This window comes from Equus caballus, chromosome 8 (genome assembly GCF_041296265.1).
Source record: "Equus caballus isolate H_3958 breed thoroughbred chromosome 8, TB-T2T, whole genome shotgun sequence".
Lineage (NCBI taxonomy): Eukaryota > Metazoa > Chordata > Mammalia > Perissodactyla > Equidae > Equus > Equus caballus.
In genome coordinates, this window is record NC_091691.1 from 22,488,679 (window position 1) to 22,516,033 (window position 27,355).

The following is a 27,355-nucleotide window of genomic DNA, read 5'->3' on the forward strand; positions in this document are numbered from 1 at the left end:
AACTCCACATCCCAAAAGTCAAAAGGCAAACAATACATTGGAAAAAGCATTTGGAGCATCTATTTATGGCATAAGGCTAGTTTCCTTAATATGTAAAGGGTGATTTATAAAATAATAAGAAAAGACTAGGGTCCAGCCTGGTGGCACAGTGGTTAAGTTCGCACATTCCGCTTCGGTTGCCTGGGGTTCACAGGTTCAGATCCCAGGTGTGGACATGGCATGACTTGGCAAGCCATGCTGTGGCAGGCGTCCCACATATAAAGTAGAGGAAGATGGGCACAGAAGTTAGCTCAGGGCCAGTCTTCCTCAGGAAAAACAAGAAGAGGATTGGGGGCAGATCTTTCTCAAAAAAAAAAAAAAGAAAAAAGAAAAAAATCACTGTAACTTTTAAAAAAAGAAAAGACAAGACTAACAACCTGAAAAAAATGGCCAAAGGACAGGACCAGATTGACAAAAGGACCAGATTGAAAATTAATTACAAACTGGTCTTAAACAGATGAAAATGTGCTAAATATCATTCATAACTTGAGAAACATGAATTAGAATTATTCTGAGATATCACTTTTCAATATGAGATTGTCAAAGATACAAAAGTTTGAGAGAACACTGTGTTGGCAAAGGAAACTGGCTTTTTTCCTTTCTTGAGGAAGATCAGCCCTGAGCTAACATCTGTGCCAGTCTTCCTCTACTTTGTATGTGGGATGTCTCCACAGCATGGCTGATGAGTGGAGTAGGTCCACATCCTGGATCCAAACCCTTGAAACCTGAGTCACCAAAGCGGAGCGCACAGAACTTTAACAACTGGGCCACAGGGCTGGCCTGGAAACTGGCATTTTTGTGCACTGGTTGTGAGAGTGCAAATTGGTACAACCTTTGTAAGGTGCAATTACGGAATATTTATCCAAATATTAGGTGAAAAAAGCAACTAACAAGAGCATATGAATAGTATGATAACACTTATGGAAATTTTAAAGGAAACAAAACTATCATGTATTGTTTATGGATACATACATATGCAATAAAAATATTAAAACATGGAAGGAAGGATACCCGCCAAAAGCAAAATAGTGGTTATCTTTGGAGAGACAGGGAGGTGGGAGGTGAAGAAATGTACATGCAATATCAAGTCTATCCATGCAAAATGTTAACATTTGTTAGATCTGTGCAATATGTACACACAAGTACTATGTTCTTTGCTTTTACATATTTTGAAACATTTCATAGTTTTTAAAATTAAAAACTATGGCTTATAGAGGGATATTATTAGGGTTGCAGAAATGTTCTAAAATTGGACTACTGTAATGGCATAACTCCATAAAATGTACTTAAAAATCCTTGAATTGTGCACTTAAAACGGGTGAATTTTATGATATGTAAAGAAATACCTCAATAAAGTTGAGTGTAAAATTATAAAGATATAGCTTACAAAAATGTCGTATTTGCTTTGTTTTATTTAAAAGAATAGGTGTTAAAATGAAATCCATCCTTTCTAATTTGAAAGTAGCCTGGACAATTTGGCGTTCATATGCCACCTGGTGGACAGAACTGGAATTGCTGGCTTGGACAAGCTGCACAGCTTGGATTGAGCACTAGAAGGGAGAACATCGCCTCAGATCTATCCTCTCTTTTTCTCACGGGGAAAATGAGGCCCAGGATCACATAGCGAATTGTCGGCTGAACCGAGACCATAACCCTGGTTTTCCTGACTCTTAGCTCTGGGTTCTGTGTTTCTCCACCCTGACCTCTGTCTACCTTTAATTCTGTGCCTGCTTTGTACTTTGGTCTTTCTTTATGCTAAGCATTGTGGGAGATTTTAAGATATTACTCCTACCAGGGGACATGTCAGACTTGGGTAAAATTCCTTCCTTGGTATCCTGAAGTATCAGGAGGTAATTTCTGCAGTTTTAAGAGACAGGAGTAATAATATTAATATTAAAGATGATAATAGTACACGCCAACTGTTGAGTATTTTCTGAGTGTTCCTTTACATGGACCATAGCATTTATTCCTCACATAACTCTAGGAGGTAGGTCCTTTTGTTATCAGAATTTTACATACGCAGAAACTGAGGCTCAGAGACGTTTTCTTGCTTAGGATCACACAGTTGACTAACGGCAGAGCCCAGATTTGGATCCAAGTCTATTTGATTTCAGAGCCAGACTTTCTGTTTGTTCTACTGTCAAAGTGCAGGAAATCAACCATGAAAACTATGGAATATAACAGTTCTGTTTATTCTGTGGAGGACTAGGATTAGGTACTGGAATATATCCATCAAGATGGAAAAGAAAAACTAGAAAAGTCATCGAGTGGACACACCCTCAGCCACCACATCTAAGTAATGCAGTACCCGCCCTGTGTCGCCCAGCTATTCAGGCGCAAGGCACCCATGTGCCTCACTGCCCTTGAGCGAGAGGGTTTCTCACCAGAACAAATCTGCCACCAAATAGGACAGGAATGAAGGGTGGACGCCCTTGTCCTAAGTCAAGAAAATGGAAACCACAGTTAATGAGTTCCTACTCTATGCCAAGCATTTTCTCATCATGTCCTCTCTAATTGGTCCGAGTTCCGAATCGTACAGCAAGAAGGATGGGCCTTTGGCTCCCTTAGGGGTCATTACATTTGTTACCTGAAATGTTTCAGGCCTGCCAATGGGTGTGGAAGCTGCCTCCCAGGGAACAGGTAAGGACAGGCCCGGAGTCAGGTCACCGCTTCAGCCTTAGGCTCTGAGGACAAGCGAGGAATGGGAAAAGAGAAAGCCTCGTTCACCCTACTTGGACGCTAAACGGGCTTGCAGGGTAGAGGGAAACATATGCCACCAAGAACAGTGACTCAAGGATCCAGAGGCCTCTGTTGGGTAGGTCCCTAGAGCTCTGGCCCTGCCAAGCTCAGGGAACAGAGTGCCAAGCCTGTCAGGGTCCCTCTGGAGCCGGGCCAACAAAGGTAACCTGAGAGCGTGGCTGAGTAATGGCGGTCCTGGCCTGAGTATCCCCCCTCGAAGGTGCTGTATCTTTCCATTCAGTGAAATTCTTGAAACACAGGTGACTTCCCAGCTCTTTCATTTTCGCCAAAGATGAACCCAGGTCTCCTCTTTCTTCTGTCCTTTCTGATCCCCACCTCAGCCAGGTCATACCTGGCCACATCATCTCAGAGTGATCCTGGGGGCAGCTTACCTGCAACTCCCGACCTTCATTCTTGCTGGTTAGCATGATTTCAGGAGCTTGGAGTTTTCCTTGGGATAGAGTTGCCAGATTAGCAAATAAAAACACAAGATACCTAGTTAAGTTCAAATTTCAGATAAACAATGGATATTGTTTTAATATAAGCGTGTCCCAAATATTGTATTGCATTTTACCTGACGACTCTACCCTGGGAGTATTTCACTTTTTTTTGGTGAGGAAGATTGCTGCTGAGCTAACATCTGTGCCAATCTTCCTCTCTTTGCTTGAGGAAGATTATCCCTGAGCTAACATCTGTGCCAATCTTCCTCTATTTTGCATGTGGGATGCCACCACAGCATGGCTTGATGAGTGGTGTGTAAGTCTGCACCTGGGATCCACACCCGCAAAAATGCCTAAAAATGTGCATTTCTAATAAGTTCCCAAGTGATGCTGATGTTGCTGACTGGGAACCACACTTAGAGCACCACTGACCTAGAAAACCACTTCCCCCTAATGCCAGCTTCTCTCTCTGGGGTATTTTAAAGCCTCTGTAGTCTTAGGAATGATTTTCCCTGAGGATCACAGATTATATTTTCGTTAGAGGGTATAATAAGGATTATCTTCTCAATAAGAATTTCTCTGTGCACTTGCTACTGGAAATTTCTCTTCTAGCTAGCCTCGAGACAGAGTTGGGATGAGAGTTTCTAAGGAATTTGTTTTCTTAAAAAATAGCCCCTCCAATTATTAAAAATGATGATTTAAAAATCTTTTATTTTGGCATAATATTACATTTACAGAAAATTTGAAAAGAGGGTAGAAGGTTTCCATGTATTCCTCACCCAGTTTCTCTTAGTGTTAACATCTTACATTACCATGGTACATGTGTCAAAATAAGAAACCAATATAAGGGGCAGGCCTGGTGGTGTAGTGGTTAAGTTTGTGCTCTCTAATTTGGTGGCCCAGGGTTCTTGGGTTTAGATCCTGGGCACAGACCTACACACAACTTATCAAGCCGTGCTGTGGCAGCATCCCACATACAAAACAGAGGAAGACTGGCACAGATGTTAGCTCAGTGACAATCTTCCTCAAGCAAAAAGAGGAAGATTGGCAACAGATGGTAGCTTAGGGCCAATCTTACTCACCAAAAAGAAAGAAAGAAAGAAAGAAACCAACATGAGCACATTACTATCAACTAAACTCTAGACTTTATTTGAATTTCAACCATTTTCTACTAATGCCCTTTTTCTGTCCCAGGATCCCAATCAGCATATCATGCTACATTTAGTTGTCATGTCTCCTTAGGCTTCTCTGGTCTGTAACAGTTTCTTATTGTTTCACGACCTTGACAGTTTTGAAGAGTACCAGCCAGACATTTTGTAGAATGCCACTCAGTTTGGATTTGTTTAATGTTTTCCTATGATTTCTCTGGGTTTACAGGTTTTCCTGAAAAATACTATAGAAGTGAGGTTCCCTTCTCATCACCTCATATCAGGGTACACGATAGAGATAGAATCCTGGAGATAGAATCCAGGAAACTCATGTTTATCAAGTTGCTCAAAGGATTTTAACGTCCACTAATGTTGGAGAATCATTTGCTTGGACACTAAAAGGCCCAGAAAGGGAGAGGGACAGAACATCAGTAGAAGGGGTCAACCGCTGCTGGTCAAGGCTGACACTGGGGAAATTGTACTGGGCTTCAAACAGTGTAGTGAAGGGGCTGACTCTGGTTCTGCACTCAAAAAGATCTGGATTTGAATCAGTGACTAGTGTGGTTTTATGTCACGACCTTGCTGAGCCTGGCACACCTGTCTGGCTCCCTCCTTCTCCCACTTCAAGTCTTTGACAACCGTCACTTTTTCAGCTAGGCTTTCCCTGACCACACTATATACAGTTGCCTCTTTCCTTCACCCCCTAGTCCCCATTCTATTTTTCTCAGTATCATTTATCACCATGTAAAATACTGTGTTACTTATTTGTCTGTCTCCCCCGCTGCAAGTAAAGCTCCATAAAAGCTTTGTCTATTTTATTTAGTGATAGATCCTCCATGCCTAATCTAGAGCTTGCCACACAATAGGCACTCAATAACTATGTGTTGTATAATAAACCCACGGGTAACCAAAAAAAAGGTGATATTATCTGCCCCTCTAGAGAGATACTAGGGCTGTAATGAGCATGAATGTGATAATGCAATTAAAGAGTTTGCAACACAGCGTCTAGGCACTTACTGACTGAATTGCTTTTTTCCTCCAGCTTTACTGAGGTACGTAATTGACAAATAAGTTGATTGCATTACTATTAATCTAGGATGCTTCTTAGTTGGCTGAGCCCTGGGAGAGGGGTGAAGGGATCTCTAACTTCTCTGGCATATTTTTACGGTTGATCAGCCAGCCCCCTTTCCCCTGTCCCCTGGGTCATTCTCCCAGAGGAGTTTCCGGTTCCTCAACAATTAAGCTAGGACAAGTCTAACTGGTCCTTCAGTACAGAGAATAAAGAGGATAAGCAAGAGCAGCCGACCTCTAACTTAGACCCAGAGTTTCTCCCCTCCTTTTCCTCATTCCCTAGTAGGTGACTCGGAAGGGATTTACAACAGCAACAGCGGCCTCTACCAGCTAGGTCGATTCCACCAGCAAAGGACAGGAAAATTTTCTATTGAAACGGCAATTGGGGGGCGGGGGTGGTGGGGAGAGTTGGTGTTCTTTTCCGCGCAGGCACATTCAGTCGCAACCCCGCGACTATCGCGATAGACGAGCGAGATCAGCGCTGGCCCTTTAACAGCCCCTTCCCGGGGGCCTGCCCCGCGCGTGCGCACTGCGGTTCTGCGCTTGTCATCATGGCGACGCGGGGCCATGTGCAGGACCCTAACGACAGGCGCCTCCGGCCCATTTACGGTGAGTGCCTGAGGCCAGCCTGGTTGCCGGCCGGACCCGCCGAGGGCTGCCGAGGCCGGGGCGAAGGCCCAGGAGAGGCGCTGAGGGGCCCGGAGCGGGGCTGGCGGGCACAGGGGGCAGGCCGCGCGGGCCTCTAGGCCGCAGCCACGGGCCTCGCGTAGGCGCCGGCCAGGCCTTCCTGAGCCCAGAAGCCGCAGCGCGCCGGTCGCGGCAGCGGCAGGTCGGCGGAGCTGGCCCAACAGGCAGGCCCGGTGAGGCACTTTCTCTCTCAGAGACCTGCGCTGCCCGAGTTGTTAGAGCCGTACCAAGGGAGACCCGACATCTCCCCGCGGGTGGAAGGAAGCTGGCTCTGGCATGAGAGTGGGACACACTACTTGAAGGAAAACTCCCCCTAAAGACTTTTTACTTATGGGAACGGGGTCTAGGGGGTTGTCAGACTAGCTGTGCTCGGTGCACATGGAGAAACAGAGGCCCAAGGGAAGGGGCTGACGCAAGGTCACTCAGATCGGGTCAGGAACAGGCCTGGATTCGAGGCTCCGGAGCTAGAGCTCTTTGGTGGAGAAACAGCTGCTCTGGGCACACGTGGGAGGCGGGGAGGGGGAGGAGGGGTCTTGGGCCCAAAATAGCGGTGAAGAGACTATGATAGCTCAGTCCGAGGGGCACACAGGCTGCTGCAGGGCTTTTCCTTCTTGTGGCTTCTCTGGTTTTCTCTGCAGCCTGCCTTCCGCGTGCTGAGTGGATCCTCCTCCATAACGTTTACTTCAACCCGCAGGCTTTAAGACCTGGATGTTATCCTGCTCCTCCGGTTGTGAAAAATCACAAATTTGAGTCAGGGAGAAACACCTTTTCAATAACAGAGAGGTTCTGTAATTGGACAGTGGTCCCTATTGCGTTTCCTTTCCTCTTAGGGAGTTGTATGGTCTTGGTCTATCTCAGTTAATGGCGAGGAAGGCTTCAAGGTCAGTGGAATTTGCAAAATTAGAGCTTGTGTCTATAGTGTGGATGTTGCTAATTAGAGGCTTCTCCGCATGGCTGAGATCATTTAACTTTGGGGGGGGAGGGGTTAACTGTGTTTCTGGCACAATTGGTTATGCTTTTATTTTGCAGTTTGTATGATACTTTACTCTCGCATCTCGTTTGATTCTAGCAACAACCCTGTGAAGTGGGCAATAATAATAATAGCTAACGTATATAGACTGCTCATTATGTCAGTCACTGTCCCTGTCCTTTTATTTGGGTTATCTTATTTAATCCTCACACATTCTCATGAGGTGGGTAGTTTTTTCCGGTCCCACCTATCTCCCTCCTCCCCCCCTTTTATTTTTCACAGATGAGGAAATTGGGGCTTTATTGATGTTGTGTAATCTGCCTAAGGTCACTCAGCTCACATTTGTTGGACCTAGGATCTGAACCCCCGCGGACTCTTCCAGGCTCACCCTCTTAACCACAGTGCTAGAAACCCCCTCACTTTGAGCTGAAGACACTGCCTTGCCAAAGGTCACACAGTTGGTGAGTGACGGAGATAGGACTTTCCGTTTCTCCAGGGCTGCATATTCTCATGCCCTCCAGTGTATATTTTCAGAGGGCAGGATGAACTATACAAGGGTGATTGAGAATAGCAACTGAAACCAGGGTTCACAATTTGTAGCTCATTACAGCTCTGTGTAGCAGCTGCCTACAGACTTTTTTTTCTTTTTTAACTAAAAAGATTTAATACTTTTAAGAATAATTGGATTTCTAAAATTATTCCTGAGGACCAAAGAAAATGCCTTTGATGTCCCATATGTCATTTAGAATTCATAGTGTTTTGAGCTATCCAATAAGAAAAACCTTGTCCATTTCTCATTGCTAAACATCAGGATATATTAACCAGAAGTGACATGTCACGTTCTCAACACTGAAGGTAGAGTTACGTAGTTTTTGTTATAGTTACACGAGAAAAAGATGAGAAGAGGCTTTCTTTAGGAGTTCCAAGGCAATTAATATAAACTGGCAGGAATAGAAGAAAGGGTTCAGACTGTCCTTGACTTCAGCACTTTTGACCTCCAGACTTTGGGACAACCCCTGCTTTTGTGTTTAAATACGTTAGTACTCCTAAACCACTATTGTTCCTTGAATTCAGACATTCATTAGCTGACAAATGAACAGGCTCATGCATGGTGGTACTTGCCCACCAGCCAAAAGTTCAACAACTGTCAGCATTAATTGAGTGCTTATTTGTGTGCTAACTGTCCTGTTTGGTAGGAGGATTATTGTGAGCCTAGGGGTAAACTGAAGGCCAGAGATGAACTTGTTCAGAGTTGTGGCTAGTAAATTGGAGAGCTGGGATTTGAACACAGGCATTCTCACTGGAAAGCCCAGCCCTTCACTGAATTGAGATTCAGCAGCATGACTATCTTTGTACAGCATTATTTGTACTGCCCAGGTTTTAGGATTTTACAACTGTGGGAAACCTTGCCTGTGAGCTCAGCTCTTGCTGAATATTGTTGAGGGTAGAAGTGGACAGGGCTATAAGGGTGATTAGTTGTGAAATTGTGGTGGGTCGAAATTCTATTTTTGGTGTCTAGGTTTGGAGTAGCTTGTCTGTGCAGAAATTTGGTTAGTTGAACATCTTCAGAACGTGTCACATTACTCACAAATTGGTAAACTTGGGTATTGCAGTTTTGGTTTTTCAAAACCACCCTTGACCTTAATGGAACACCCGCTTTGTTGTTTATTCTCCTTTTCTAAAATTATTCTCTTGTGTCGTGTGGTTCTCAGCAGATTTTGTGCTCTCATGTGACTTGGTGAGCCTCAGTGCTTTCTTTTACCATTATTATTAATTTAAAAATGTTTTTAGTGGTTGGGGGAAGGGAGGTGGAAGTGATGGTCACTTGGCACAACCTGTTTTATTCTGTTCTGAAATTAGGGACATTTAAAAATCTCTGACTTAAGAGGCCAGCCCGGTGGCATAGTGGTTAAATTCGTACACTCTGCTTCAGTGGCCTGGGGTTCCATGGTTTGGATCCTGGGCGTGGACCTATGCACCACTTATGAAGCCATGCTGTGGCAGGAATCCCACATATAAAGTAGAGGAAGATGGATACAGGTGGTAGTTCAGGGCCAATAGTCCTTAAAAAAAAAAAGCTCTAACTTAGACTTTTAAATTCTAAAAACATTTTAAACTTAAAAGAAAGATGTCAGTACACAGAAAATTCCTGGAAGAATGCATAGAGTAGAGGGTAGTGGGAGCATAGGATTCAGAAACTTAATGTTATACCTCTATGAACTGTTTGAGTTTTTTTTTTTTTTACCATGACGTGTATTATTTTTGTTATTTAAAAAATTAGTTAAAAAGATTTTGAAAAATCTAATTTAATAACGGGAAGCTGTCACAAATAATTGGTTCTTTGAACTTCCTGTTGTGGTCACTGTACGTATGTATCTCTCATTTATCTGATAGACTCCTCAGTTTCTAGAAGATTGTCTTTTTTCCCCCTCCCTGTACAGTTTGCTCATTTATGTATTCCTTTCTTCATTCAGCTTATTTGTTGAGGGTCTAAAATGTGCTAAGCACAGTGAAGATGCAGGGAAGGAGTGTGTACCAAACAGCACAGACGTGGTTTCTGCTTTCGAGGGGTCTCAACAGACTTTTTAAATGATAGTACACATAGTCGTTATATTTGTGTTAAGGGTTTTGAAAGAAAAGTACAGGTTGCCATGAGAGCGTACAATACCGGCATCTTGGCTGTTGGGGACAAGTCAAGAAAAGATTCCCTGAGGAAGTTACATTTTACTTTGGACGTGAAAGAAGAGCGGAGGTTAGTCAGGTGATGAGATGGGGAGAGGGTGATGGAGAAAGAGTGTGTGTAAAAAGGTCCTAAGAAAAGGGTTGTGTGATTGGAATGTAGAGATGAGTGACAAGAGGCTACTAAGGTAGATGGACTCAGAGGTTTGTAAGCCATTTTAAGGATTTTGAAATTGTTTTAAAGACAGTGGGAAGCACTGGTGAGATTTAACCAGGGAAGTAGGGTGATCAGGCTTTCATTTTAAAAAGATAACTCTGAATACTGTAGGGGAAATAGTTTACGGGGGGGAAATGTAGGATGTGAGGCAGTCAGTTAGGAGGCATTATTCATTTTTAAATTCAACACCCCCCCCCACCTTGCACATGTAGGTATTTAACAAAGCCTTGTTGATTGAAAGAATGTGTCACCTCCAATTTGTATTCTTGGTAAAAGTGAGGCTTCTATTCTCAGACATTTAGGATTTTTAAGCAGAGGGCGTTGTAATTTAAAGATGGAGCTATGTTGTATTCAGTCGTCTTCTAAGTTGGAGCACGATCTTAGTAGTCTCTGAAGCTGTCGTGGGGAGTGCAAACAGTGCAGGTTGTCATTTCAGCTGCTCTGGAGGTTTTCCTGGCAGCTGCAAGGACACACACTTAAAGGCTTTCTTTTTTATTTGCAAGACCAATCTCTTCCTACTGGCGGTATCCCTACGTATGGTTGGACAGATTAATCCCAGGCCTCTTCTGTAGGGAAAGTAGACAGTAGGCCTGCATGTGTCAGGGTCTACTGCACGGAAGAGGAGCTTCTGTTGGAACTGTTGCCTGGGAGGGCGGCTTGCTCATTCAGTCAACAAATTTTGATAGTCTCTTGCCAGTGATTTAACCCAATGTTTCCCAAATTTCTATCATTGTTTTACCCAATATGATGATGTTAGCTGTGTTATATTATTATCTGTACTATTATTTAATATTTTTCTTTAAGTTGACTTTTAAACTTAAATTTATTTAAAAATAATCTGTATCATTACTATTAATGGAAAATCTGTCACTTGTTCTCAGAAAAGAAAACCATAAAAATAAGTACAATGAAAACAGAACAATATTATTAAAGGCTTAGCTAGATTCTAATACTTGTGAAACTCTGAGTCTGAGACCTGTTCCTTCCCTTGTTTTGTCTTCCTCCCATAGCCCCCCAGTTCATGGTTGCATATTCTAGTTGTAAATTCCTTCCCTTTTAAAAAAAGATATTAGCAAGTATTAAAGAAGTGACAGGCTAACACCAAACTGAGACTGTCTGCTTAATATAAAGGAAATTTTAGAAAAGAGGGCAACTTTCTCACTGTGATTGTTATCTAGTGCTGTCTGCAAGGACCACCAAAAAATATTTCAGTTGAAGTGGTACCCATGCTTTGAAAAACATAGCTTTAACTGATGCGCTATCATATTCTTTCCTCTGTCACATTTGTGGATGACTGATTTTGGCTTATTGATGTTATTAAGGGAAAAACACCAATTCGCATGGTCCAACCACAATTACCCTTGAGTGAGTTTTAAAAAGGCTTACTAAAAGGACAGACTTAGGATATTGTTTTTATTGGCCTGTTTTCTCCAAGGACTACATAATTTATATTACAGAGTCAGTAATGTAAAATGAAAATAAACTTTTCCCAAAAAACTCAGCATCCGATTAATCAGTAGTCACCTAGGCATCCAGGAAATGGGAGCCTGACAGCAGACTGAATGTGGTGGTGTGTCTTAGTTAAAACGCTCGAGTACAAGGAACACAAACCCACTGGTACTAGCTCAAGTAAAGGGGGGTTGCTCTAAACTCTTGTGAGCCTAGGGCAGGACTGCAGTGTTCCAGGGCCTCATGGAAACTGGAAAGCTGTCAGGATGTGCAGCTTCTTTCTCAGATGCTCATCTCTGCTTTTATCTGTGGTGTCTATTCTTTTCTCTGCTTGGTTCTTCAGACTGGTTTTTTCTGCTCACTCACCTGTTTACCCAGGGCCTAACATGTTGGTTTCGTGGCCACATCAAGCTGTAGCTAGAGGAGAGAGGTCGTTAGCTTCTCCCCACAGAAGCTTAATCAGCACTGACCCTCCCCCAATTTTTCCATGATTGACACTTTTCATTCTTTTATAAAGGTTATATGAATGAAGAGTCAAGAGAGAACGCTTTTCTTCACTCCCCATAACCAACTTGTACCCCCTAAGGCTCCTTTAAAATGGAAATTCTGCAACTGCCACTGGTAACCTTAAGACTCGAAATACTTATTACTTTCCAGATGAGGTTCTTCATAGCTTTCTGACTATGGCTTTCAGTGTTGCAGTTACAGGTTACCAGGAAGAAACCTGATTTACCCAGCTTGGGTCAAATATCCACCCCACTGAGCTGCAGTTACATGGTCTAGACATGGTCATCTAGTCCTACCCCTTCATCAGAGGCAGTGGAAACCATTCCCAAAGAGGGCATAGGCGGGTAGGTACAGTATATCGGAGCCTTGTTAACTACAGAGGGAAAAGTTAAATATCTTTATAGTCCTGAGCTCTGGTCTGATCCATTTATGGGCGGGTCCTCAGAGCTGAAGTGTCATCAAAGATGTCTACTCTTTTAGAAAACTTCAAGATATGTTCTCTGAACCTGAAATCTTGCAAGACTGAGTCAGAAGTAATTTAGAACTGACTCAAATGAGATCAGCATCAAGTTATTAGGAAGAGAAGGTGTCATTGATTGAGCTGAAATATCTCTATCAGATATTACAGAGATAATATATCTGTAAGGACAAATGATGGCCTGTCAGCTGAGCTAAGAATTTAAGAAAACTGGTATTAGATATTTGGATATTCAGGCGAAGATTGTATGCTTTTAAAGTTCTGTGATTCTCCAGTCTTTCTACCTGAGTGTTAAGTATTTGATCTTCCTTTCTAGATTGTGATTCCCTCCAGAATAGGCTCTTTTTTCACCTTCCCACCTAGATTGTGATTCCCTCCAGAGTAAGCCTTCTTAATCGTTTTACCTAGCATTATTGGTATCATCAAAATTAAGTGGATTGAAGACAGAGTGAAGAGATGAAACTCTGTTCATGTGGCTCTTTGTTAAAAGTTTTAATAAAGTATCCATTGGAGAAAAATCAAAACCATTAGTTAAAATGATAGTTTATTTCTGTTGTTTGGAACACTCTGGGCTACCAGGGCCATAGATTATTTTGGGTCATCTGTGCCTTGTTTGTTCCTATGCTGATTTGGGACCTTGATGAGCAAAGATGGACCAGTAGTGGTAGTAGATTGTAAACCAGCCTGTGTTCAGTCATCTTTCTATATTTAGAATTGACAGCACCACCCTTTTCCCATTCAATAACACTTCTCATTTTCCTTCTCTAGAATGAAATCTTTGCTTTTATTGGAGATATATATATATATATATATATATATATGTATATTTTATTAATAGACTTTATTTTTTTTTTTTAATTTTTTAAATTTTTTTTTAAAGATTTTATTTTTTCCTTTTTCTCCCCAAAGCCCCCCGGTACATAGTTGTGTATTCTTCGTTGTGGGTTCTTCTAGTTGTGGCATGTGGGATGCTGCCTCAGCGTGGTCTGATGAGCAGCGCCATGTCCGCGCCCGGGATTCGAACTGACGAAACACTGGGCCGCCTGCAGCGGAGCGCGCGAACTTAACCACTCGGCCACGGGGCCAGCCCCTAATAGACTTTATTTTTTAGAGCAGTTTTAGGCTTATAGAAAAATGAGTGGAAAGTACAGAGTTCCTGTATATCCCCCCTCCCCCCTCCCCCCCCAGTTTCCCCTACTATTAACATCTTGCATTAGTGTAGTACATTTGTTCCAATTGCTGAACCAATATGATATGTTAGTATTAACTATAGTCCATAGTTTACTAGTTTACATTAGCTTTCATTCTTTGTGTTGTACATTCTATGGGTTTTGACACGTGTATGGTGACATGTATCCATCATCAGAGCATCATACAGAATAGTTTCACTGCCTTAAAAATAAGCTGTGCTCCACCTATTTATCTCTCCCCCCAGCCCCTGGCAACCACTGATTATTCTACTGTCTCTATAATTTTCGCCTTTTCCAGAATGTCATATAGTTGGCATCATACAGCATGTGGCCTTATCAGATTGGCTTCTTTCACTTAGCAATATGCATTTAAGGTTCCTCCATGTTTTTTTGTGGCTTGTTAGCTTATTTCTTTTTAATACTAAATAATAGTCCCTTGTCTGGATGTACCATGGTTTATTTATCCTTTAACCTACCGAAGTACATCTTGATTTCTTCCAAGCTTTGGCAATTATGAATAAAGCTGCTATAAATATTTGTGTGCAGGTTTTTATGTGGAGCTAAGTTTTTAGATCATTTGGGTAGATACCAAGGAGCTCGGGCTGGGTTATATGGTAAGAGTATGTTTAGTTTTTTAGAAGCTGCCAAACTGTCTTCCACGGTTGCTGTACTATTTTGCATTTCCACCGCAATGAATGATGGTTGCTGTTGCTCCATGACCTCACTAGCACTTGGTCTGTAGATTATTTTGAGTCGTCTATGCCTCTTCTGTCCCTGTGCTGATTTGGGACCTTGCTGAGCAAAGAGGGACCTGGTAGTAGTAGTAGGTTGTGGACTGCTTGTGTTTTATCACTTTCTATATTTAGAATTGACAGTTACCACCATTTTCCATTTAAAACATGTCTCATTTTCTTTTAGATCTTCTCATCTGTAAATGAATCTTTGTTTTTGTTAGACTTTTGAATAATAATTGATTGCTTTTTTTCCTTAACACAATTTTATAGCAGGTTTCCGTATTCCTTAAGGTTTGGAATGGATAAATAGCTTAGGGAACCTAGAAGTCAGTTGTTCTTCAAAGTCAGTGCTGGTTTCTGTTTTAGACAGAATGTTTGAAAGGGCTGTTTTCCCTACATTCTTGCCCACTCCTGATATGGGACTTCATTCTCCCTCTCTGCTCTCTTATTATGGGTAAAACCTTATTTCCTTCTTTGGCAAATTATACTTAACTCTTTGGCAAAGTAAGTACTCATTAAACGTATTTTATTGAAGGAATATGGTCCATTTGGTAGATTTGAAGCTTGAATATTAGGAAGGGTTCTTTTTTAACAAAAATTTTTAAACTTTTGGATGACTAAACCCATTTATTTCCCATAAGTAAAAATATTGTCATCTGTCGAAATATGTTTAGTGTTGACTCTTCATTAAAAGCTGATATAACCAGATTATATTGCTTTTGAATGAGAGATGACTATAGGAATGTAAGATTATATTCTGGGCCATCCTAATCATTTGGAGTTAAAATCAGCTCCATGATGTTTTTAGTACTGAGTTAAGATACTTTCTGAGACAGCTAATACCAGCCTGTGCATTTTTTGTATTTGTTGTTGAAGGAAAATACTAACTATCGTAATTTCTGTTTTCCTAGATTATCTTGATAATGGTAATAATAAAATGGCAATTCAGCAAGCAGATAAATTGTTGAAGAAACATAAGGATCTTCATTGTGCTAAGGTAAATTCATTTGCCCTTGAGTTGCTTATAGTTGGTCAGTTATATACTATAACCTTTACTTTAAAGGGAAAAGATGTTTAATTAGTCTTTTTAGTGACTAACTGTGGTTTTTCAGAGTATTTTTTAGGCCATTTATTTTCCTGCTCACTTAAATGCCATAAATAGTATTTAATTAAAAGCTAGCTACTTATTTCTTTGGACATAACTTATTTAATTATTTTATTTTCACAGCGTCCTTTTAAGCAATGTTGTGTGTTCTTTTTTTTTCCCCCTCCATGAGGAAGATTGGCCCTGAGCTAACATCTGTTGCCAGTCTTCCTCTTTTTTTGTTTTTCCTCCCTAAAGCCCCAGTACATAGTTGTATATCCTAGTTGTAGGTCATTCTAGCTCTTCTATGTGGGATGCCACCACAGCATGGTATGGCTTGATGAGCAGTGTGTACGTCCATGCCCAGGATCTGAATCCTGGGCTGCCAAAGCAGAGCACATGAACCATGGGGCCGGCCCCTTTGTTGTGCATTCCTTTTTTTTTTTAAAGATTTTATTTTTCCTTTTTCTCCCCAAAGTCTCCCGGTACATAGTTGTATATTTTTAGTTGTGGGTCCTTCTAGTTGTGGCATGTGGGACGCCACCTCAGCATGGCCTGATGAGCAGTGCCATGTCTGCGCCCAGGATCCGAACTGGCAGAACCCTGGGCCGACAAAGTGGAGCGTGCGAACTTAACCACTCGGCCACAGGGCTGGCCCCATGTTGTGCATTCTTAATATGACTGAAGTAGGAAAGAATCTTGATTTGCTGATATTTTCAGTAAAATAGTTTAGTTGATAGCAACCTAGGCATACGTTGCAACTTATCTTGTCCTTTCGAATTGGCTTTCTTTGGCCCATGTTTCCTTTTCTGTCCTTTTATAACTGACTTATCTTTCCTTCCTATCAGGTTTTAAAGGCAATTGGTTTACAGAGAACTGGAAAGCAAGATGAAGCCTTCACCTTGGCGCAGGAGGTGGCAGCCCTGGAACCCACAGATGACAACTCACTGCAGGCACTGACTATTCTTTACCGGGAGATGCATCGACGTGCGTTTCTTTGTTTTCATTGTTTTTAAACCTCAGCTTAAGTTTTTGGATATTTCTGATTGAGTTTTCTATTTGTGTGATTTACTTATCAGTCATGATCTAGGTAGGTGGCAACAGGTAAAATAATGCATTAAGCGTGCTTTGTCAAGACTGTAGGCAGAAAGATATTTTACATGTATTAGGGTCCTTGAATTGGAATAAGGCTTTGAGTTTCATTTGTGACATTTGATTTGCTAAATGGAAGAGTTACCCTTTTTTTCACTTTTAATATGGAAAATTTCAAACAAAGACAAAAACAGAGAATAACATGATAAATCCCATTGTACCCATTACCCACATTCATCAATTCTTGACACATGGCCAATTTTGTCTATATCTGTCCTGCCAGATTATTTCTAAGCATATCCTAGGTAGTCTACCATTTCATCTGTAAATAATGTTTTTCAATGTTGATTTTTAAAATATTTTAATATGAAATAATACATATCTTTCATAATATATAATAGAATAATATATAGAATATATCATAATATATAGAATGTAATATAGAATATATAGAATAACATATATTATGAAACACACTAGAAAATTTGATGTGGAATAGTAAACATTCAGGAACCTACCACCGAACTTAAGAAATAGAGCATTATCAATACTAAAAAAGCTTCCTGTGTCTTCCTCATCAATGTCATTTCCCCTTTTACTCCTAAGAGGTACTTGCTATCCTGAATATTTTTTATTCTCTTGCTTTTACTTAAATCTTTATCGCATTTGTTTTTGTAAGTAATACATTATTAGTTTTGCTTAATTTTGAATTAATATAAATAGGATCAAAGTGTATGTGTTTTGTGATTTCATTTTTCATCTGCTATCCAAGTGGTTGTAGTTAATTCATTTTTATTGCCAAAAAATATTTCGTTATAAGATGCTTATTTTGAATTCTTTGTCAGGTTATTCATAGATCTTCATTTCTTTAAGGTCAGTTTCTGAAGATTTAGTTTATTTTATTGGGCCGTATTTCCCTGTTTCTTCTTGTGCCTTGTTACTTTTGCTGTGTCCTTTGCATTTGATAAAACACTCACCTCAAAAAAAAAAATTTCGTTGAGTAGAGATACTGGATCCTAGGGCATGTGTGTGTTCAGCTTAAAGATAAAGAAAGATAATGTCAACTTGTTTTCTAAATTTCCTCTCCCACTAACAGTGTTTAAGAGTTCTGATAGCTCTCCATCCTTGTCATTAATATTCTTAGGCTTTAAAATTTTTGCCATCAAACCATCACATTGTATACCTTAAAATATACAATTTTTGTCGATTATTCTTCAGTAAGACTGGAAAAAGTAAAATTTTTGCCAACCTAATGGGCAGAAAAATGTTATTTTATAGTTTAATTTTGATTTTCATTCTTATAAAAGGTAAAACTTGAGTTGAGGTATTATTTCTGATTATTTAGAGATTATGTTGATTTATGGATTCTCTCCCAGTGTTTTAAAAAAGTCATTTATCTATCCCACAAGTATTGGTTGAATGTTTTTCTATGATAAATATTGTATCAGAGTCAAAGATGAAGGTTGCTCTTTCTGCCCTCATGTTACTCATAGGGAAATAGAGCAAAAGATAGTACATTGCAGTATGTATTAATAAATGCCATGAGAGAGTTATTTAAAAGATCTAAAACTGGCAGAGGCAAGCAGTGCTCAAACTGGGGTGGAGGAGCAGAGATGGTGTTCAGGGAAGGATTACGTTTGAACAGGGTGTTGGATGATGATCCCTGGGTAGAACAGAGGCAAAGACAGTCCAGGCAGAGGCAGCAATGTAAAGGCCTGGAGGTATGATACAGCACAGGAAATCCAGTGGAAGTACAAGTAGTTTGATCTGGCTAGAGCGTAACGTGCTGGGGGAAAGAGTTAGGAAGGAGACAGAGAGGCTAGATCCTGGAGGATCTTGTGTGTTGTAAATGTGGCAGGGAGGCTTGAGCTATTCCGTGCTTCATCGAGTAACACCTAACCGTGAGAAGAGTCATGATCAGATGAGGCAAAGCAAATAATTTCTTCTTCCTTAATGAAAGGAGGCATCTGTTCCTTCAAATGGGAAAAAAATTAAATGCTGTTAAGGTTTAAGTTATACTTCAGTAATTAAAGAAAATCCTATTTCTCTTTCTCTTAGCGGAGTTAGTTACAAAACTTTACGAGGCAGCTGTGAAGAAAGTTCCTAATAGTGAGGAGTATCACTCTCACCTCTTCATGGCCTATGCCAGAGTGGGCGAATACAAGAAAATGCAACAGGTAACTTGATCCCCAAAGCTCCTCGATGGTGGCATTTGCTATTAGAGGTAAAAGTCTTTTTTTTTTTTTTTTTCTTGCTGAGGAAGATTCACCCTGAGCCAACATTCTTGCCAGTCTTCCTCTAAGTTTTTAGTATGTGGACCGGCAGCAAAGCATGGCCACTAAGAGAGTGGTGTAGGTCCACGCCTGGGAACTGAACCTGGGCCCCTGAAGTGGAACGTGCTAAACTCAACCACTAGGCCACCAGGGCTGGCCCTAAAAGTCTTTTTAATGTGATTTAACTGTAGTGGTGTGTTGGCATGCATGTGTGTGTCTGCATATGTGTGTAGAACTCAATCTATATATTTGTCTGTGGAGATCACCCAGTTATTGTCCTTGTGTGTTTTAAAAATGAACTATTATTCAAGTTCTTTAAATGTTTTATTTTGGGAAATTTGATTGTTCTTTTGTGGCTGATGGTATGTTTTGTTTGGTTCTGGTAAGTCGGCTTCAAATTGTCCTACTACATCAGATTGCTGTTTATATTTTCAGAAAATGGACAAAAATCCCAGGGCAAAGAATAAGCAGACTATATAGAAGGGTTAATTTTAAAGTTTACGTCTAATTTGTAGATTTAACTGTTTATAGCCTGCTGAGATTTTTAAATCCAGCAAGGGAGAAATCCCTGTTACTTGGGATACTTGTCTTTTTTGCCAGAGGCGGCTCGTTTGCCAGTTAGCATGTTTCAGGTGTTGCTTGTATGTGTGTGGAAGGAGCCTCTTGGACACGTTTGGACTAGCAGGTGGGTAAAGCTGACATCCTAGAGAAATGAAACCTGCACTGGTAAGCCCATAAGGGTTGATGACGTCAGGCTAGCATTTTTTTAGAAATGCTTTGTGGGTATATAACGTCTTCTGAAGGGAGAGCTTTCTTACGTCTTATTCTTTACTTAAAATATCAGACTATAACAACAGGTAAATAAGGAGAGTGGAAGATACTATATTAATGTAAATCCTTTCTCCTTAAAATCAATCTTTGTATTTGCTTATTCAAGCTTTTTAATTGGAAGAATTTTTTTGGCCCAAATATAATTCTTTGAAGAAATTTTATCATTATTTTATTTACTGATGGAGTATATTCTCAGGAAAATTCAGAGGTTATAAATTTTCTTTTAATGTAAAATGGGTATATTTTTTAAAATTGGCAACACTGGCATATATACATGTAAATCCTTCATATCATTTTTACTCCTAGGAATATGTTTGACACAGAGTATATTAAATGGCCATTAATATGGATACGTTAAAGAAACTATGGTTCATCTATGTGGTAGAATAAAGTGCAACACTCCATCCCCCCCAAATAGTACTGTCTCTCTCAATCTGTTGACATAGAAAGATATTCCCAGTATATGTTAGTTGAGAAGAGCGTGTTGTAAAATGGCCTTCTCCTCCCACTCTCCTCACATCTATCCCTCCTTAATAAAGGATGTATCTCTAAGGATATGTACCAAAATGTTACCGATGTAGGGCTATGGATACTTTTCATCTTTTTTTTTTTTCTTGAGGAAGATTAGCCCTGAGCTAACATCTGCTGCCAATCCTCTGCTTTTTGCTGAGGAAGACTGGCCCTGAGCTAACATCCGTGCCCATCCTCCTTTACTCTATATGTGGGACGCCTACCACAGCATGGCTTGCCAAGCTGTGCCGTGTTCACACCTGGGATCTGAACTGGCTAACCCCAGGCCGCCCAAGTGGAACGTGTGCGCTTAACCGCCGTGCCACGGGGCCGGCCCGATACTTTTCTTCTTAATTTCTTTTTAAAGTATGTGTTAACTTTATGATCTCACAAAATATATTCTCAAAATATATATAATATACACACATAACAAAAAGGACAGGTTCATACAATAGCAATATCAAGGTAAATTTTGAAAAAAGGAAGAAATCTTCCACTTGAACAGATTTTATTCTTGTATAGTTTAACTTTACATGTTGCCAGAGATATATCCAATTGTGCATCTTGTTTTTTGGAGACATTGCTTTGATGTGCCTTAATGGTTAGTTACAGTTCCTTAATATGTTTTATCTATAGCCTGCTTTTGCGGTATTCCATTCTGATGTCTTGGAAGAATGGAGTACTCTAGTGTTAAATGTTTTAGAGTGGAAGGTTTAATTTTTGTTCTGCCTTTGTTGTGCCTTCAGGTAGTTACAGTTTCTTAGGTTATAGGTTCATTTTGAAAGTGGTATGTCAGTCTGGGGTAATAGGTATTTTACAGATTAAATGTCCTGTTTCATGAGCGTGAGGGCTTTTGTTTTGTTCACTGCTGAATCCTCAGTTCCCAGCATCTGCACAATAAATATCTGTTAAATAAATGAGTGTTTGCCTAAACTGGTGGAGGAAGGGAAGTAGGGATCGGAAGACTTAAGGACTTCTGCTCCCTGTGACATCTCTGGCAGGTAATCTGTAAAACCACCTTGAAGGAAGAGGTACTAGTCATTCAGATGGTGATTGGACTTTCCTTTTTCTGTAAATGACATTCCCATTCTCTGAGTCACCAATTTATAGCCTTGCTTTTCAAACTCCTTTAGTTTCCTGTATCAGCAGAATGTTAGTGTCTGCAAGATAATAGGGTGTGGTCATGAAATTTTTGTCTTACCTTTTATATTCAAAATTCATAATTAATTTTGTATTCTATTCCTTTTTGTTTCTGCATGTCATCATAAAAATGTTTTCTCTTCCCAAATTATGAGGTAAAATTGATTTCCTAACACTTTTCCTTCTTTTCCTCCAGAGATTGATGTTAGAAGCAGGGACCTCAAGCCATCTTAGATTCTCATTCTCCTTCTTGCCCTGTATGTTCCTTTTGTCTCCGGGTCATCTTGATTCTGCTTCCACAGTGTCTTTGAGGTCTCTTTTCTATTTAACTTACCTCAGCCTGGTTTAGTTCCTTATCGCCTCACCTCTTCTTTCTTCTTGTTTTCTTTCGTCACAGTACTGCTAAAATACTCTTCCTGGAAGAGTACAGATTTATATGTATGACTCCCTTACTCCATATAGACTGCTTTGTGAGTACCTCATAACGAAGGTACCTCAGTCTGCCTTTTCAGCCCTTTTCCCTACTGCTCTTCTTAATCCTATTTTAGCCACGTGTCCTACTTGTTGACATGTGTCCCTCAACTTTTCTTTCTCTAATGTTTTTGTTTTGCCCCTACCTTGAATTCATCCTTCCCGAGAATTCACTTGCTTACTCATTTACCCCAAATGTTTATTTGTATCCTTGCCCCCTATCTTTGCTCATAGACTTTCTGTTTGACCTTCAAGGTTCATCTGAAAGATTGGTACTTTGAAGAAGGATTTGTTGGTAAAGTTCCCTTCTCTACTTTCCCTTAAAGGAAAGAAAGAGAGGGATGAACAAACTTAACCTAGTCTTCCTTGGAAACACCCTAGCATGATGTTTTTTGTATAGGATGTTTATTTTTATTGTCAAGTATATTTTAGCCTTTTGAATAGTTGTCTTATCTCTTTCCCTAGCTTTTAAGTGCTTTGGGACTGAGATTCAATCTTTGTATCCTTGGCAGGAATAGACATTTACTTGAAAGGGGCTCCATGTAATTTTTCAAGTGGATTGAAGATAGGCAAAAGGTTAAAAACATAAAATAGTAACTGTGCTAATTAGCTGATGGAGTTCTTAGCATTCACTACCACCAGTTGGCTAATTATGGACAGATTCTCGGTTATGCATGAATAGATCTACTTTGCTCCTTCCTGCCATGTCCCTGCTTTTTGAGTACTTGTATATTATACATTTCAAAGTGAAAGGGTTTGGTTCTGATTAATGGTATCTTGAAAGAACCTGATTATTTTCCTAAGCTAAGAATTGCTTTTTGAATTGTGTCAGAGTAACCTTTTTTAATTTGAAGTTTAAATATGCTGTCTGGATTTCTTTGTTTATTTGTTTTACTATAACTGGTTAGTGCGATGTCTTCAGTCAAGTTTGTTTACTCATATACATTCATAATCCAAATTTTGTATTTACTTGGTAGTCTACAGGAACTATATTGGATTGCAGTATTTTCTAGAAATACTGGGCTTTTAGTTTTAGAAAATATAGTTAAAAGGTGAAATATCATTCCTGATGTAAAAATTCACCTTTGTGATTACCTCTATTGCTAGCCAATAGAGAATAGCCATCAAGTCACTAGGCACTTGCAGTAACTGGGATATGTAAACGTGCTGCTATTCTCCTAGGAACTTCTTGCCGCATATCTAGATCATTAATTGCACTCTGTGTGATGTTTTCTAAATTAAGTATTTATGGCTCTCTGTCTTTCAGGCTGGCATGGCTCTATATAAGATTGTCCCCAAAAACCCTTACTACTTTTGGTCTGTGATGAGCTTAATTATGCAAGTGAGTATGGCATTCAGAACGGGATTGAGATTTATTTTTGTTTTGTATTTAGTTATTGTCCTTAATATGTCTTCTGAACATCTTGGGTAATGTGTTGCAGCATGTGTCAAACAGGGACTTTACAAATTGTCAGTTGACTTTTTGACTTGGGGAGTTTTGGTATTTTTAATGAGTTGGTATATTGGTTTATTTGTGTGTAGCACAGACTGTATTTCCCCTGAATCTTAGCTCTCTTACTGGATTATTTGATCAAGTATGAGCCCTGAAATGTTTGATATTTTGACTTGAGGTTTAAGACAATATTGTTGGTTAGTGAACAAGTCATTGAACTGAGTGGCCTTGTTTTATCGTTTCTGCTTTTTGAGCCTCAGTTTGCTCTTTTGCAGAATGGAGATGCTCATCTCCCAGAACTACCGTAAGGACCAAAAGATACTATGTAGGAGAGGATGGGGAGGTAGGAGTTAAAATGTAGCAGTTAAGAACAGAGAAGTTCTGGGTTCAGGCAGATCTGTGTTCAAATATTCGATTCACTACATGTCTTGGAGAGCTGTTGCAGAATCTTAATTTATCTATAAAGTAAGCATAGTAGCTACCTTGAAAGGTTGTTTACAGGGGTAAATGAGCTCTGAGCAGAATCTCTGGCAATGTTAAAATTATTAATACCATGCACTGATTTTAATTATCAATCAAAGATAATTGTGGCTAATAGTAAACTGTATAAATAGAAGGAATTGGCATTTCCCTTCTAATATGTGAACATTTCAGAAAGGCTGCTGAAAGGCTTTTCTCTTTGGTGATACCCTTTATATAAATAATAAACCTTAATAGGCATAAACTAACTGTATAGGCATAACCCCCTCTTAACATACTTCTAGAAAAACGTATGAATAACCTTTTTAAAAGTTAGGTCATATTGTGAAAACTCAGTATTTCAAGAATGCATAGGATAATGAATCTTTAACAAAATAATCTCTTGTAAAACAAACCACTCTAATGTATCTTCTTCGCAAGTTCAGATTAGGTCTGATATTTGACATCATGGACTGAAGTATGTGCTCAAGTTATGGTAATGAGCTGTATGACGATAATATAAATAGTGTAAGTAGGGGAGAAATTATAATGAAACATTTATTTTTTTTCTCCTCTAGTCTATATCGGCACAGGATGAAAACCTCTCAAAAACGATGTTTCTGCCCCTCGCTGAGAGAATGGTAGAAAAAATGGTGAAAGAAGACAAGATAGAAGCAGAGGCTGAAGTGAGTATTTTAAGTCTTGCTTTTGTATTTGCATGATTTTGACATTACTACAATATTATGTTACAATATTATGAACTGTTGCTTTGTTCCAGTTAGATGGCTGGGTCCTCTCTATTGCCTTTTGCATAAATGTAAAGCTTTGGGAGCTCCCAGCTTAGGTGTAATCAACAAGGAGCTGTTTTCAGTGAGTACTCTAGGCTGAGATGTGGATAGATAGGGGAGATACGGTTGTCTGATTCTTACTGTTAATTTCATCTCACTTGAATATAGTGTGTTTTTCTGTTAACTTCTTAAAAACACACAAATGACTCTTTTTTATTACTGAAAAGTTTCATTGGTTGTACTTCTTGTTTGTTTTTTCTGTAAGGTTGAACTTTATTATATGATCCTGGAACGTTTGGGAAAGTACCAGGAAGCCTTGGATGTCATCAGAGGAAAGTTAGGAGGTAATTTTTAGTTTTCTTTAAGCTTTTTTTTCTCCCTATTTAAACATCAAAAATTTCTTCCTCATACAGAAACATAAACATAGAAAGACATAAAAAATCACTTATCATTTATATCCTTCCAAATTTTTCTGAACATTTTACGTTTATTTTTTCTTCTCTTTTTTTTTCCTTTTTTTGAGGGAGATTAGCCCTGAGCCAACATATGCTACCAATCCTCCTCTTTTTGCTGAGGAAGACTGGCCCTGAGCGAACCCTTGCCTGTCTTCTCTATTTTGTATGTGTGACGTCGGCCACAGCATGGCTTGACAAGTGGTGCGTAGGTCCACACCCGGGATCCAAACTGGCGAACCCCAGGCCACTGAAGCAGAACGTGTGAACTTAACCTCTGTGCCACCAGGCTGGCACCTACATTTATTTTTTTTTAATTGAAAAATAATTCATGGATTCAGAAAATTCAAGGAGTGTTGAATATTATACACCAGATCTCCAACCCTCTGCCCTCTAAGTTTGTCTCCAGTTACTTGTTCTGTATATACTTGTAAAGATGTATCTCCTCTCCCCTTCTTTTTTTAAAGATTGGCACCTGAGCTGACAACTGTTGCCAATCTGTTTTTTTTTTTTCCTGCTTTTTCTCCCTAAATCCCTCCAGTACATAGTTGTATATTTTAGTTGTGGCATGTGGGACGCCACCTCAGTGTGGCCTGACGAGTGGTGCCATGTCCGCATGCAGGATCTGAACCAGTGAAACCCTGGGCCACTGAAGCAGAGCGCATGAACTTAATCACTCACCACGGGCCGACCTCTCCCCCCCTTCCCTTCTGGTAACCACTAATCCAGTCTTTGTTGCTATGTGTTTGTTTGTTGTCGTTTTTATCTTCTACCTATGAGTGTGTTCATACAGTATTTGACTTTCTCCCTCTGACTTATTTCACTTATCATGATACCCTCAAGGTCCATCCATGTCACAAATGGCTGGATTCCATCATTTCTTATGGCTGAATAGTATTCCATTGTGTATATATACCACATCTTCTTTGTCCATTTGTCCCTTGATGGACACCTAGGTTGTTTCCAAGTCTTGGCTACTGTGAATAATGCTGTGATGAACATAGGGGTGCATGTATCTTTATGCATTTGTGTTTTCAAGTTCTTTGGATAAATACCCAGCAGTGGAAGAGCTGGACCTTATGGTAGATCTATTCTTAATCTTCTGAGGAAACTCCATGCTGTTTTCCATAGTGGCTGTAGCAGTTTGTACTCCCACCAGCAGTGTATAAGGGTTCCCTTCTCTCCACATCCTCTCCAACGCTTACTGTTTCCTATCTTGTTATGATAGCCATTCTGATGGGAGTGAGATGATATCTCATTGTAGGGTTGATTTGCATTTCCCTGATAGTTATTGATGTTGACTGTCTTTTCATGTGCCTGTTGACCATCTGTATATCTTCTTTGGAGAAATATCTGTTCAGATCTTTGGCCCATTTTTTAATTGGATTGTTAGTTTTTTTGTGGTTGAGATGTATGAGTTCTTTGTATATTTTGGATAGTAACCCCTTATCAGATATGTTGTTTGCAAATATCTTCTCCCAATTGTTAGGTTGTCTTTTTGTTTTGTTAATGATTTCCTTTGCTATGCAGAAGCTTTTCAGTTTGATGTAGTCCCATTTGTTTATTTTTTCTATTGTTTCCCTTGCCCAGTCAGACATGGTATTTGAAAAAATGCTGCTAACACTGTTGTCGAAGAGTGTACTGCCTATGTTTTCTTCTAGAAGTTTCATGGTTTCAGATCTTGTGTTCAAGTCTTTAATCCATTTTGAATTGATTTTTGTGCATGGTGTAAGATAATGGTCTATTTTCATTCTTTTGCATGTGGCTGTCCAGTTTTCTCAACACCGTTTATTGAAGAGACTTTCCTTTCTCCATTGTATGTTCTTGGCTACCTTGTCGAATATTAGCTGTCCATAGATGTTTGGGTTTATTTCTCGGCTTTCTATTCTGTTCCATTGATCTTTGTGTCTGTTTTTGTCCAGTACCATGCTGTTTTGGTTACTGTAGCTCTGTAGTCTATTTTGAAATCAGGGAGTGTGATACCTCCAGCTTTGTTCTTTTTTCTCAGGATTCCTTTGGCTATTCGGGGTCTTCTGTTGTTCCATCTAAATTTTAGGATTCATTGTTCTATTTCCATGAAAAATGTTGTTGGAACTTTGATAGGGATTGCATTGACTCTGTGGATTGCTTTAGAAAGTGTGGACATTTTAAGTATGTTAATTCTTCCAATCCAAGAGCATGGAATATCTTTCCATTTCTTTGTGTCTTCTTCGATTTCTTTCAACAATGTTTTATAGTTTTCAGTGTACAGCTCTTTTACCTCTTTGGTTAAGTTTATTCATAGGTATTTTATTCTTTTTGTTGCAATTGTAAGTGGGGTTCTGTTCTTAATTTCTCTTTCTGCTACTTCGTTTTAGTATATAGAAATGCAACTGATTTTTGCTTGTTGATTTTGTATCCTGCAACTTTACTGTATTCATTTATTATTTTTAAAAGTTTTTTAGTGGATTCTTT

At 39.7% G+C, this 27,355-nt stretch overlaps 1 protein-coding gene across 2 annotated transcripts in view; it reads left to right on the forward strand.

Annotated features, from left to right (window-relative positions):
• Positions 1-5,649: 5,649 nt before the first annotated feature.
• NAA25 (N-alpha-acetyltransferase 25, NatB auxiliary subunit) overlaps positions 5,650-27,355 on the forward strand; it is a 69,466-nt gene continuing 47,760 nt past the window's right edge. The window contains exons 1-7 of one of the 2 annotated variants that reach the window (XM_023648134.2): positions 5,650-6,046; positions 15,260-15,345; positions 16,281-16,419; positions 18,583-18,701; positions 23,017-23,091; positions 24,240-24,347; positions 24,715-24,793. In XM_023648134.2, coding sequence (XP_023503902.1) covers positions 5,989-6,046; positions 15,260-15,345; positions 16,281-16,419; positions 18,583-18,701; positions 23,017-23,091; positions 24,240-24,347; positions 24,715-24,793 — 664 coding nt within the window. In that variant the 5' untranslated portion in view covers positions 5,650-5,988. The remainder of the gene's footprint in view (positions 6,047-15,259; positions 15,346-16,280; positions 16,420-18,582; positions 18,702-23,016; positions 23,092-24,239; positions 24,348-24,714; positions 24,794-27,355) is intronic. The other variant, XM_023648135.2, reaches the window with a different exon arrangement.